The sequence below is a fragment of the Salvelinus sp. IW2-2015 genome, linkage group LG14 (genome assembly GCF_002910315.2).
Source record: "Salvelinus sp. IW2-2015 linkage group LG14, ASM291031v2, whole genome shotgun sequence".
In the NCBI taxonomy this organism is placed as follows: domain Eukaryota; kingdom Metazoa; phylum Chordata; class Actinopteri; order Salmoniformes; family Salmonidae; genus Salvelinus; species Salvelinus sp. IW2-2015.
The window spans coordinates 52,818,809-52,832,651 of NC_036854.1; the positions used below are offsets into that span (position 1 = coordinate 52,818,809).

Consider the following 13,843-nt stretch of genomic DNA (forward strand, 5'->3'; position numbering starts at 1 on the left):
CCACATGCTAAACTCTGACRTCACATACAATGGAAATTACCTCGATAACAGCATTTTCGGCAGTTAAATGCAACAACAAAACATTAWTTAAATGCAACACCAAAACGTTATTTTTATTYTTTTAATCTGTTAATATGGTTTTTGAACACTCATTTGTTTACGAGCATGTTAGCTGTACTTTTAGTGCAGGTTGACGCAGCATTCTCAACGAGTTCAAAGCATGTGAATCCAAGCAACTCGTTGCTCCCAGTTTACAAGTAGTATTTTCAGAGTTTCCCACTTGTTATGCAGCATAARCTCTGATGAATCGAATCCTAATGGAACTATGTTTCTACAATCCCAAGAGAGGAGATTCGAGCAGCGGGCACGGGAGTACCTGATGGATGAAGATGACGAGGAGGAGGATGACCTGGTGAAGCAGATGGGAGTGTTGAAGGCCACGGGCAAAGTGCTGCTGGACGGGGTGGAGTACAAGGTGGAGCCTGTAGCCACCCCCAGCAGGCACTGTAACACGCCCCCCAGCTACAGCACCACACCCCCTAGCTACTGTGGCAGCTCAGGGTACAGCCTTTTCTCTTGAATTTATTAGGAAATGTACTTTAAATTAAGATTGATTGCTCATCATTATCAGATGCCTATGTTTTGAGTAATGGAAGATTATATTGTGTGAGKTTTTTTTATTTTAAATTCAGCTAATTAATGTTCCCTCATTTATGTTTGTGCCCATAGGCCMTCGTCAGTGGATGGTAAAGGAGACTACCAGAGGAATTCCTTAGAGGAGAGCTTCAGGCTGGAGCAGCAGAGGCCCAACTCCATGACTGGGTAAAGACAACCGAACATGTCCTAGATTTAAAATCACAAATTCATGTATGTGTTGATTATTATAGTCTCTGCAGTGGTGACGCATCTCCCAACTTCTGTGTGTAGGACTCAGCACCTCTTCTGTGTGTAGTGACTCAGCACCGCTTCTGTGTGTAGTGGGGCTCAGCACGCTTCTGTGTGTAGTGACTCAGCACCGCTTCTGTGTGTAGTGACTCAGCACCTCTTCTGTGTGTAGTGACTCAGCCCACCGCTGTCTCGTGTGTAGTGACTCAGCACCTCTTCTGTGTGTAGTGACTCAGCACCTCTTCTGTGTGTAGTGACTCAGCACCTCTTCTGTGTGTAGTGACTCAGCACCTTTTCTGTGTGTAGTGACTCCCGAGTCTCCTGCAGTGTGTGTGAGGTGTTATGTGGAGTGTTAGCAGTGTGTTTTGACATTTTGTGTTCCTCCCTCTCCACCCAGTCTGATCCCAGTGTACCCTGGAGAGTCGGGGGCTCCCATCCGGACGGCCAAGGCAGAACGGAGGCAACAGGAGCGGCTGAGGATGCAGAGTCCAGAGCTGGCCCCGGCCGGAGACAAGGACCTGTCCCCCGCCGAGAAACGGGCTTTGGAGGCCGAGAAGAGAGCCATGTGGAGGGCAGCAAGGTACACACACACACACACACACACACACACACACACACACACACACACACAAGCAGGTCACACACACACATACACAATCACAAAAGTACATTTAAATATGTGTGAACAAAATAAAGGGACAGAGATCAATATGCTCTAAATACTGAGCTAGGTAGAGAACATCAGGGACAAGATTCCTCTTTGCCTTCCCAACCTATTTTTCTGTGTTTCTTTTTTTGGAGATGTCATGTTTCTTATCTTTTCCTCGTGTTATAGTGACTGATTATCAGACATTCCTCTTAAAGGAACTTGGGTAGTTAAATAAAGGTTAAAYAACAAATTATAATAATTTACATTTGAGTCATTTAGCAGAGGTTCTTATCCAAACTTAGTTAGGAGTGCATACATTTTCRTACTGGTCCCCCGTGGGAATCGAACCCACAACCCTGGTGTTGCAAGGACCATGCTCTCACCCATCTACATACAATACCCCATAATGACAAAGTGAAAACCATGTTTTTAGATAATTTAGCAAATGTATTRAAATTGAAATGCAGACATCTTATTTACATAAGTATTCACACCCCTGAGTCAATACATGTTAGAATCACCTTTGGCAGTGATTACAGCTGTGAGGCTTTCTGGGTAAGTCTCTAAGAGCTTTGCACACCTGTACAATATTATTGCATATTATATTATTTTTTTTATTCTTCAAGCTCTGTCAAGTTGGTCGTTGCTAGACAGCCATTTTCAAGTCTTGTCATAGATTTTCAAGCAGATTTAAGTCAAAACTGTAACTATACCACTCAGGAACATTCAATGTCGTCTTGGTAAGCAACYCYTCTGTATATTTGGCCTTGTGTTTTAGGTTATTGTCCTGCTGAAGTATGAATTTGTCTCCCAGTGTCTGTTGTAAAGCCAGGTTTTCGCCTGTGCTTAGCTCTATTACGTTTCTTTTTATCCTAAAAAAAACTCCCCGAGTCCTTGCCGATGACAAGCATACCCATAACATAATGCAGCCACCACCATGCTTGAAAATATGGAGAGTGGTACTCAGTAATGTGTTATGTTCGAYTTGCCTCAAACATATTCAGGACATAAAGTTAATTTCTTTGCCACATTTTTTGCAGTTTTACTTTAGTGCCTTGTTGCGAACAGGATGCATGTTTTAGAATAGTTTTATTCTGTACAGGCTTCCTTCTTTTCACTCATTTAGGTTATTATTGTGGAGTAACTACAGTGTTGTTGATCCATCTGCCTATCACAGCCATCAAACTGTAACTGTTTTAAAGTCATCATTGGCCTCATGGTGAAATCCCTGAGCGGTTTCCTTCCTATCCGGCAACTGAGTTAGGAAGGATGCCTGTATCTTTGTAGTGATTGAGTGTATTGATACACCATCCAAAGTGTAATTAATAACCTCACTATACTCAAGAGATATTCAGTTTTGTTATTATTTTACCCATCTACCAATAGGTTCCCTTTGCGAGGTATTGGAAAACYTCCCTGGCCTTTGTGGTCGAATYTGTGTTAGAAATYCACTGCTCGACTGAGGGACATTGCCACAGTAGGTAGCGCGCTGGACATCGGGCTAGAAGGTCGAGGGTTCGAGACCTGCTCCCTGCCTGTTTCATCACTCAACGAAAATGTAGGCCTAGTCGTATATTTTGCTAGCCAAGCCGGCTGGCCGTTCATTCTGTCGGTTAGGTTGCCAGAGACGCGACCCAGTCTTTTTGTTGTATAGTGGGGAGAACAAGTATTTGATACACTGCCGATTTTGCAGGTTTTCCTACTTACAAAGCATGTAGAGGTCTGTCATTTTTTATCATTGGTACATTTCAACTGTGAGAGACGGAATCTAAAACAAAAATCCAGAAAATCACATTGTATGATTTTTAAGTAATTAATTTGCATCTTAACCCTCTTATCCATTGCTTGCTAGCCAACTACGGCTAAACAGTCAGGTCAAACAGTGCAGCTAGAATAACCACAAAGTAGCTGCATGTGCATTTGTTTAAGCTGTTTTGGATTTCGCCTGGCATAGAAAATGTGCTCTCTCRTCAGGACACTGTTCAGAGGAGCTAGCCAACTACACAGCTAACGCAATCACTTCAAACTGAAGCTGGTAAAACAGCAAATTAGCTGCATTTCATGTCGTTTGACCTGTTTTTCTATTGAAATTTCTTTGTATATATCCATTCAAATTATGCGGATTCCAGATTTCGACTGGCTGAGAAAAGATGTCTGTTCATTCTATTAGTTAGGTTGCCAAAAACGTGACACAGTCGTGAAGTCTTTTTGTTCTCTATGTATGGGCGCGACCCAGTCGTTCTTTCTAAATGTTCCGTTGCCATGCTGCCTGGCAACATTCTTATCCCTTGCTTGCTAGCTAGACAACTACGGCTAACACAGTCACATTAAACCATGCAGCTAGAATAACAGCTGCATTTTATTTAATCTGTTTTTTGATTGATATTTCTTTCTATATATCCATCAAAATGTATATTTCGACTGGCTGAGAAAATACGTTCATTTTCAAGAGGACAGTGGCGATTAAATATATACTGAACAAAAATATAAACGCAACAAATTCAAAGATTTTACTGAGTTACAGTTCATATAAGGAAATCAATCAATTGGAATAAATTCATTAGGCCCTAATCTATGGATTTCACATGACTGGGCAGGGGTGYAGCCATGGGTGGGCCTGGGAGGGCATTGTCCCACCACGTGGCAGCCAGGCCCACCCAATCAGAATGTTTTTTTCCCCACAGAAGAGARAACCCCACATTACAGCCAGAAATACTCCTCAGCATTTATATTTTTGTTCAGTGCAATATTGAAACTATGTTGAAAATGTCTAGAGACAGACAGCAACGTTGTTTCAACTAAATGTTAGGCTAGAAGAAAGTCTAAATGTCAAGATGCCTTTTACAGTGGAGATCAAGTTAATGAATTGGCTGGCTGTGCWGATGGCACAGTGAATGAGCATGATGTCTCAGATGGAACAGAAAACAAGATTCCCATTTTTGCGTCACAGGCTTACCGGTGCTAAATGTTTTTTTTAGTATGGCTTAGAACGCGTCTCTCGACCAATCACAATGCTTKTTTTGACCAACCCGTTGTAGAAAAATCATGTTAAACACTGTTATTGCACGCAGAGTGAGTCCATGCAACTTTTGTGACTTACAGTGCATTCGGAAAGTATTAAGACCCCTTYCCTTTTTCTACATTTTGTTACGTTACAGCCTTATACTCAAATGTATTTATTTTTTAATTAAAAAGTCTAATCTACACACAATACCCCTTAAAGACAAAGCGAAAACAGATTTTTAGACATGTTTGCAAATGTATAAAATAACAGATAAGTAAGTAAGTATTCAGATCCTTTGCTTTGAGACACTCAAATTGTGTCTCAAATTGCTCAGGTACATCATGTTTCCATTGATCAATCTTGAGGATGTTTCTACAACTTGTTTGGAGTCCACCTGTGGTAAATTAAATTGATTGGACATGATTTGGAAAGGCACACACCTTTTAAGATAAGGTCACACAGTTGACAGTGCATGTGTTCCCCTTCCAATGAGCTAATCATATAAACTACAACGCGAAAAGTACGGTTTACTTCACTTGTAATCATCTCAGCACAGGTAACAGCCGTTTACAGTCTTTCTTTAGTTTTTCATTCTTACTCTTCCCAATTCACTTAAACTATATTTCTTWATTTCCCATGGGCTTCACCAGAGTACCCCCTAGTGGCTGGAATACAACTCTATTAAGCCCCTTACACATGTCAGAGCAAAAACCAAGCCTTGATGTCAATGGAATTGTCCATATAGCTCAGAGACAGGATTGTGTTAAGGCACAGATCTGGGGAAGGGTGCCATAAAGTTTATGCTGCATTGAAGGTCCCCAAGAACACAGTGGCCTCCATCATTCTTAAATAGAAGAAGTTTGGAACCACCAAGACTCTTCCTAGAGCTGGCCGCCTGCCAAACTGAGCAATTGGGGGAGAAGGGCCTTGGTCAGGGAGGTGACCAAGGACCCGATGGTCACTGACAGAGCTCCAGAGTTCCTCTGTGGAGATGGGAGAACCTTCCAGAAGGACAACCATCTCTGCAGCACTCCACCAATCAGGCCTTTATGGTAGAGTAGCCAGACGGAAGCTAATCCTTAGTAAAAGGCACATGACAGCTCACTTGGAGTTTGCCAAAAGGCACGTAAAGGACTCTCAGACGATGAGAAACAAGATTCACTGGTCTGATGAAACCAAGATTGAACTCTTTGGCCTGAATGCCAAGCGTCACGTCTGGAGGAGACCTGGCACCATCTCTAAGGTGAAGCATAGTGGTGGCAGCATCATGCTGTGGGGATGTTTTTCAGCGGCAGGGACTGGGAGACTAGTCAGGATCGAGGGAAAGATGAACGTAGCAAGGTACAGAGAGATCCTTGATGAAAACCTGCTCCAGAGCACTCAGGATCTCAGACTGGGGCGAAGGTTCACCTTCCAACAGTACAATGACCCTAAACACACAGCCAAGATAACGCAGGAGTGGCTTAGGGACAAGTCTCTGAATGTCCTTGAGTGGCCTGCCAGAGCCCGGACTTGAACCTGGAGAGACCTGAAAATAGCTGTGCAGCGACTCTCCCCATCCAACCTGACAGAGCTTGAGAGGATCTGCAGAGAAGAATGGGAGAAACTCCCCAAATACAGGTGTGTCAAACGTGTAGTGTTATACCCAAGAAGACTTCAACAACATACTGAGGGTTTTTTTCCGTTTTTTTTTCTCATTTCTAAAAAACTGTTTTTGCTTTTTCATTTTGGGGTGTAGATTGAGGGGGGAAATTATTTAATCCATTTTAGATTAAGGCTGTAACGTAACAAAATGTGGAAAAGTCAAGGGGTCTAAATATTTTCCCAATGCACTGTGTGACCTAAGCACATTTTTACTCCTGAACTTAGCCTTGCCATAACAAACAGGTTGAACACTTATTGACTCAACACATTTCAGCTTTTCTTTTTTTAATTAAATGGTAAACAATTCTGAAAGCATAAATCAACTTTGACATTATGGGATATTTTATGTGGTCCAGTGACACAATCTAAATTTTATCCATTTTCAATTCGGGCTATTTTGTAACACAACAAAATATGGAAAAGTCAAGGGGTGTGAATACTTTCTGAAGGCACTGTGTATCTACTTCCGAAATCCTCCCTCTCACTGTTTTCATCTCTTACTTCTAGACTGGTCTCATTGGTTTTCTCCTGACTCTCTCCTATTCGTTTCAATGTTTTACCGCCCATCTGTGTTTTTTTCCTCTGTGTGCCCTGTCTCTCTGTCCCTCTGTGCGTTTTCCTTTCCTCCTCTTCCTCCTCCCCCTCTCCCTGCCCACCTTCCCTCTCGTTGTGGGTGCAGGCCCTATGGCCTAGAGGAGGATGTTAGGCAGTATGAGCAGGACCTGGCTAAGAGGCTCTACCAGTCACGAGTGAGGGCGTCTCAGGGCACCGCGCCACCCCCTCAGTCCCAAAACGCCGCCGCCTCTTCCGCTGCCTCCCAGCTCAGGTCTGCTCACCAGTCCAGGCCCTGGCCCGCATGCCATTGTGGGGGTATTGCTGCCTGGGGTGCTGCTGTGGGGTGCTTTGGTTTGGGGGGGGGGGGGTCATTTACTCAGCTAGCTTGCTTCCTTTCTCTCTCACTTTGTTTCACTCTACGTCTCAATCGCTCTTTCTTTCTCTCACTCTTCTCTTGGTTTTAATGCATCTTTCATCATACCAACATACTGCCCCCAGTGTGGCTGTAGCAGTGTGAGCTGAGGGCCCGCCTATGTAGTCCTTCTCCTGGATGCTGCTACGCTGGTCTTGTACTGTTATACTATAGTTTTAATAACAAGCATTTTCTGCATTGAGTGAACCACCGCAGGCCAGGACAAGGAACACCCAACAGCTGCTGTTGTCTGGTTGTCCTCCCCACTCCATTAGAGCAACGTGTCCTAGTTTTCTCTCTCTGTCTCTCTGTCTCTCTCTGTCCTATCCTAATTTTTCCTCTCTTTCTGTCTCTCCCTCTCCGATCCATCTCTCTATCTGACGRTGTTCTCTCTCTCACCAACAGGATGAAGTCTCTGGAGCAGGATGCTTTGAAGGCTCAGATGGTCATCGCTAAGTCCCGGGAGGGAAARAAGCGTGGCACACTGGACCAGCTGGCCGAGTCGCCCTCGCCCGCCCCCACGCCATCCCCCACCCCTCTGGAAGGTACATCAGTGACCGTCTCATACACTCTCACACAGCTTAGCCCATACATTCATTCACTCTCACTCAATGGTTGCGTCCCAAATGGCACCCTATTTATTCCCTGTATATTGCACTACTTTTGACCAGTGTCCTATGGGCCCTGGTAAAAAGAAATACATATAGGGAATAGGTTGCCGTTTGGGATGCAGCCTCTCACTCASTACCACACCTCAATCATCGAGTGGATTCCGACTAATAGTGTCCTAACCTTTCTGTCTACCAGATTTCAGTCCACAAGGAGTGACGTCACCAGGCAGACTGGTAAGAACGGAGTTCTCTACTGCGTTTGTTTGTTAAATGTCAGAGTTCATAGAGATGTCTCCACTGACCTATTTCAATCCAGGGTAATAGAGACTCAGATTGTTGCTTGGACAACCAGAGCAAATGAATTGTTGAGAATAACAATGTCACAGTCTAACTTTTGCCTTCCTTATCTGTTAAGTAGCTGTTCCGGTTAGAGATGTTCCATCATCTAAAGTGTGCTTATTTGTAGACAGAAAAGTTGTTTTGATGGGCTTTAAGGCGCATTGAAATCTTCGCCACCATTGTACACCATCACTTCAGCCTATCCAATGCCTTGGATCATCACTACAGCCAATCAAATCCCTCTCTCTACACAAGCCACACCGGACTGTAGTATGAGTCATCCATCCTTCTCCCTCCCTCTTTCCCTTTACCCGTCCCTATCCTTCACTCTCCCTCTTTCCTCACGTCTTCCTCTACTCATTCCATTTTGCTGTCCTTCTAGTCCCTGTCGGAAAAGAAGTTTGACTACCGACAGTTTGCTGCCATTCCTTCTTCCAAACCYGTATACGACATCCAGGTATTGACTGCATGCTGAGCTCCCAGGCCCCAGCCCCCTCCCCCTGACTTTCCCTTCTGCCTCCGCCCCAGTCCCCCTCTCTCCCCTCTGGTCCTCCAGTAATCAGACCTTACAGCAGCGCTGGTGGTGCCACTGCTTCTACAGCTGCCGCCATTTTGGCTCTCCCCCTGATTGATTATTCGCTGCTCYATTCTGGGGATTTGGCTTGTTAGTTGCTGCCTCCGATTTAGTTGATGAATGGATCTTGGAAACATAACGCTAATACGCTAATACACCAGTAAGCTACTGACCACGTAATCAAATCAGGTCCTGGGTCAGTTTTCTATAAGGGTGACCTCTCACCTCTGCTCAAAGCTTTCCCTCCATCCCTTTTCTCCCACTCACCATCCAATCACCTTCAGTTATTTCCAAACAACCAGCCTCAACCAGGCAACATCAACACTCACCAACCAGTGATTTGAGCCCCACTAAGCCAGCCGCCAATCAGCTTCTTGAGGAAACTGCCCAGATCCTGCATCTCTCCCTCCTTCTCAGCCACTCTCATCAGCTCTCCATCTCTCTCCWTGGCTGGGGCTCATTGCCGTGTCTGTCCTGGTTCCTGATCACCTCAACACATCATCTTTTGGGATCTCCTGTCCTGTCTATCACTTAACCAACATTGGTGATGGGAACTTCCTGGGCTAAACGCAATGAGGTCTCCCTAAGCTTGGATCTCAGCCTGCGTACAGATGATTCTACAGGGGGTTGCTTGGGGKTCAGGGAGACTTATTTCTCAGTGGTTGTGGTGGTTTCTGGTCCAGTATTTTGTAGTATGTACTGCTATCATTCTTTTTTTCCGGTCTCTGTCGATTGTGTTTTATCAATCAGTCTTCCTCAATGAAAGGCCGCCAAGTATTCCTCCACTGCTCCCAATGTAATTTGGCCGTGGAGTTCTACATTTAACGTGCTGTTCTTAACTAGTTCCACCCGTTCGATTTAATAATTTGCTCTTCTTTAAGCAAGCTTGCCTAGTCTGGAGGCCTCGTGATCTAAATACAGTAGAACTACCGTAGAGACCAATAGGCTTCTCTGATACCAATATGCTTCTCACGAACGCAGGAGGACACTGGAATGTGCATCATTTCTGGCATACGGCTACTGAGCTTAACAGTGTGTATAGACCTCAGTGTACGGTATGTGTGCAACCTTGTTCTCCACACTTCTCCCGAAGTGTGCACTTGTCATGCAAGTGTGTGCGAGTGCACACTTAGGGAGAAGTGTTGCGGAGAACTGGGAAGCAAGGTATGTTTGAGTGTTGAATTCACATCAAAATGGGCTACTCTATGTGTGCTTAGTCCAGTGGGAGAGACCTGTGTAGTGGGCTGTGCTGTGATTTTTCTCTGCTGCATTGGTGACTGTGGTTCGGCTAAGTGTCTTGGAATGGTTCCTTGCCTGTGAACAGCTGCTCTCCGTGCTTTGCCTGTGAGATGGAACAACCCCCGGAACTGATGGACTAACACAAGCCAACCTTTAACCTCCCCAATCCTAACGTCATCCTGACCAGACTGCAGTGGAACGTACCTTCTGCACCCTTGCTGCCACAGTGACCGCCTGGGAGAAAGACCCACACCTACCCACTGCCAGTCCCCTAGCCCAACTTGGTGACGGTGTTCCTGGGATAATAGGTGGCCACATCCCCTAGCCTTCATCCACTCACACACTCTCTCTGTGTCCTTCTCTTGCAGTCCCCTGACGTGGTCGATGACATTCAGTTCATTGACGATGGCTCCAGTAACCCAGGTGAGTGTCAGTGGGAAAGGGTCAACAAAACCTCTTGACAACCACATCAAGTAGGGTCCAGCATCTCTGTTGGTAAAAAAGGTTGCTTTAAGTAGAATTGGTCCTAGGGTTGCAACATTTCTGGTAACTTTACCAACATTTCCAGAAATCCTGGTTGGAGGATTCCTAGATGTTCTGCTTATTCCCTCCTGATTTCTAAAATATTCCACCTGGGATCTGGAAAACCTGGGAATTTTGGGAAAGTTACCAGAATTTTGCAACCCTAGCCCATAATGTACAATATGTTACCCTGATCACTTTTATCCCCTTTGATTCAGGTGACTTCCTGGGATAAGCAACTCCTATTGGTAGGATTCACATACTGCCGGTTTCTGTGCATTTGCGTATGTGTGTGTTTCTCTGAACTTTGGCCTGAGTGTGTGTGAACTGCTGTGTACCCCCGTTAGTCAAGTGTGGTAAACCATAGCGTAGTCGGACCATATGTTCGTAGTGCTTTCTCTCTCTCTTTCTCTCTCTCAGCTTTTTAGAGTAGTCCGGCATGGTTTGCCCTGATATGTCTGTAGCCTTTGTAACAGTGTCTACCGTTATGGAGGCTAAAACCATATCAAGGCTGTTTTTCCAACGTTGGGAGGGGGTTTGCTTGTACCATTGATGGCTTTGCCTGCTAACCATTCCTCACGTGTCAACCAGCTACATTAGCTAACATTACCGTCAAACATTCTCCAGTACTGTACATAATATTTGGTGTGTTAAACTGACACTACTGCAGATCCAGATCCTGCATGAACTCAAATTGACTACACCAAAGACTTAAAAGGGGAGGTTCAGTATTTTACAACTTAATGTTAGATGGTTCCTCACCCTGAATAGTCTAGGGGCCAGGAGTTACTGTACTCTATGGKTCAGCTCGATAAACAGTCACTAGAAACTTAAGCAGACTTTAGCCACGATAGCTATTTTCAGAGTAAGCATCCAAGTACTTCTAATAAATGTTATTTCATTCAATCATTTTGCTATTTTAAATAAAATACAATTTTATTTGTCACATTTAAAAAAATATATATATATATATATTCACCTTTATTTAACCAGGTAGGCCAGTTGAGAACAAGTTCTCATTTACAACTGCGACCTGACCAAGATAAAGCAAAGCAGTGCGACACAAAAACAGTTACACATGGGATAAACAAAAGTACAGTCAATAACACAATACAAAAATCTATACACAGTGTGTGCAAATGGAATAAGGAGGTAAGGCAATAAATAGGCCATAGTAGCGAAGTAATTACAATTTAGCAAATTAACACTGAAGTGATAGATGTGCAGATGATGATGTGCAAGTAGAAATAGTGGTGTGCAAAAAAGTCAATTAAAACAATATGGGGATGAGGTAGGTAGTTGGGTAAGCTATTTACAGATGGGCTATGTACCGCTGCAGCGATCGGTTAGCTGCTCAGATAGCTGATGTTTAAAGTTAGTGAAAGAGATATAATGCGCCGAACACAATAGGTATAGAACTTACAGTGAAATGCTTATTTTCAAGCTCTTAACCAACAATGCAGTTCAAGAAATAGAGTTAAGAAAATATTTATAAAATAAAAAGGTACAATAACAATAATGAGGCTATATACAGGGGGTACCAGTACTGAGTCAATGTGCGGGGGTACAGGTTAGTTGAGGTRATTTGTAGATGTGGGTAGGGGTAAAGTGACTATGCCTAGATAATAAACAGCAAGTAGCAGCAATGTAAAATCAAAGGGGGGGTCGATGTAAATAGTCTCRGTGCCATTTGATTAATTGTTCAGCAGTCTTATGGCTTGGGGGTAGAAGCTGTTAAGGAGCCTTTTGGACCTGAGGTGATATACTCCTCAATGCCATTGGATGAATCCCGGAACATATTCCAATCTGTGCTAGCAAAACAGTCCAGTAGCGTTGCGTCCGCGTCATCTGACCACTTCCGTATTGAGCGAGTCACGGGTACTTCCTGCTTTAGTTTTTGCTTGTAAGCAGGAATCCGGAGGATAGAATTATAGTCAGATTTACCAGATGGAGGGCTAGGGAGAGTTTTGTATGCGTCTCTGTGTGTGGAGTAAAGGTGGTCTCTGGCCTTTATTTTCTTCTGGTTGCACATGTGACATTCTGTTAGAAATTTGGTAAAACTGATTTAAGCTTGCCTGCATTAAAGTCCCCGGCCACTAGGAGTGCCACTTCTGGATGAGCATTTTCTTGTTTTTCTTATGGCCTTATACAGCTAATTGAGTGCGTTTTTAGTGCTAGCATTGGTTTGTGGTGGTAAATAGACGGCTATGAAAAATATAGATGAAAACTCTGGGTAGATAGTGTGGTCTACAGCTTATCATGAGGTACTCTACCTCAGGCAAGCAATACCTTGAGACTTCCTTAATATTAGACATCGCGCACCAGCTGTTATTGACAAATACACACACCCCCACCCATCGTCTTACCAGACGTAGCTGTTCTGTCCTACCGATGCACGGAAAACCCAGCCAACTGTATATTATCCGTGTCGTCATTCAGCCACGACTCGGTGAAACATAAGATATTCRTTTTTAATGTCCCGTTGGTAAGGATAGTCTCGAACKGAGATTATCCAGTTTATTCTCCAGTGATTGCACGTTGGCCAATCAAACGGATGGTAACGCCAACGGATTCTCACAAGGCACCCCGATCGCCGCCCCCTGTATTTCTGTATTTTCTTYGCGCGAATGACGGGGATTTGGTCTGGTCTTGGAGAAGCAGTATATCCTTCGCGTCAGCCTCATTAAATAAAAATCTTTGTCCCGTTCGAGGTGAGTAATCGCTGTTCTGATATCCAGAAGTTATTTTCGGTCATAAGAGACGGTAGCAGAAACAATGTGAAAAAACACASAAAATAGCACAGTTGGTTAGGGGCCCGTAAAACGGCAACCATCCCCTCCTGCGCCATTATTCATTCTTMAATTTTTACTTTCAAATGGTACTAGATGGTTTGGTTCGCAGCTGCTGGTGTGGAGTTGGGCTTCCCTTTGTAGGTTACGGGGGTCTGTTCTGGACCAAGCTTCTCCTTTCCCCTCTCAGCCCCCTTCCCATAAGGAACGGTCTCGCTGGTGTTGCCAGGCAGACTAGCCATGCTTTCTCTCTCAAAGCAGAGCTTGCTATTACTGCCCACTAGTGATGGGAGGGAAGTTCGGCTCTTTTTACTGACTGATCTTTTCAACTCGTTTAGTCGAAATAACAAAACAACAAACAATAATATTACTAATTTGAGTTAGTAATGCCCAGAGGACCCCCCTACCGGCGAACAATGAACTGAAAACTCAAGTCGTAATTCTACAAGCCTCTCGTTCACATGTCCTTCACCATAGGGGGCTTCAYGGAGCTGTCGTTTGTGACAGATTTGTAAACGTGTGTTTTTAAACAATGTACATTTGCTGATTGCTTGGCATACAAATGAGAATTTTTTGATACAATTGAAACGAGGTCTAGTTGTGGCTGGAACCGGACTATA

The 13,843-nt window shown here is 44.1% G+C and overlaps 2 protein-coding genes across 9 annotated transcripts in view; one reads left to right on the plus strand and one right to left on the minus strand.

The window, feature by feature from the left end:
• Positions 1–13,843, plus strand: part of LOC111973582 (protein scribble homolog) — a 132,521-nt gene that overhangs the window by 116,029 nt on the left and 2,649 nt on the right. For 5 of the 8 annotated variants that reach the window (XM_070446731.1, XM_070446735.1, XM_070446732.1 and 2 more), the window contains 8 exons: positions 345–561; positions 730–822; positions 1,283–1,465; positions 6,862–7,008; positions 7,555–7,694; positions 7,957–7,994; positions 8,482–8,556; positions 10,281–10,335. In XM_070446731.1, coding sequence (XP_070302832.1) covers positions 345–561; positions 730–822; positions 1,283–1,465; positions 6,862–7,008; positions 7,555–7,694; positions 7,957–7,994; positions 8,482–8,556; positions 10,281–10,335 — 948 coding nt within the window. Of the gene's footprint in view, positions 1–344; positions 562–729; positions 823–1,282; positions 1,466–6,861; positions 7,009–7,554; positions 7,695–7,956; positions 7,995–8,481; positions 8,557–10,280; positions 10,336–10,652; positions 10,683–13,843 lie in introns of all 8 variants that reach the window. The other 3 variants (XM_070446737.1, XM_070446738.1, XM_070446733.1) reach the window with 2 other exon arrangements.
• The window catches only part of LOC111973377 (transmembrane protein 108), a 297,121-nt gene that overhangs the window by 75,559 nt on the left and 207,719 nt on the right, over positions 1–13,843 (minus strand). The gene's annotated exons all lie outside the window — the stretch shown is intronic.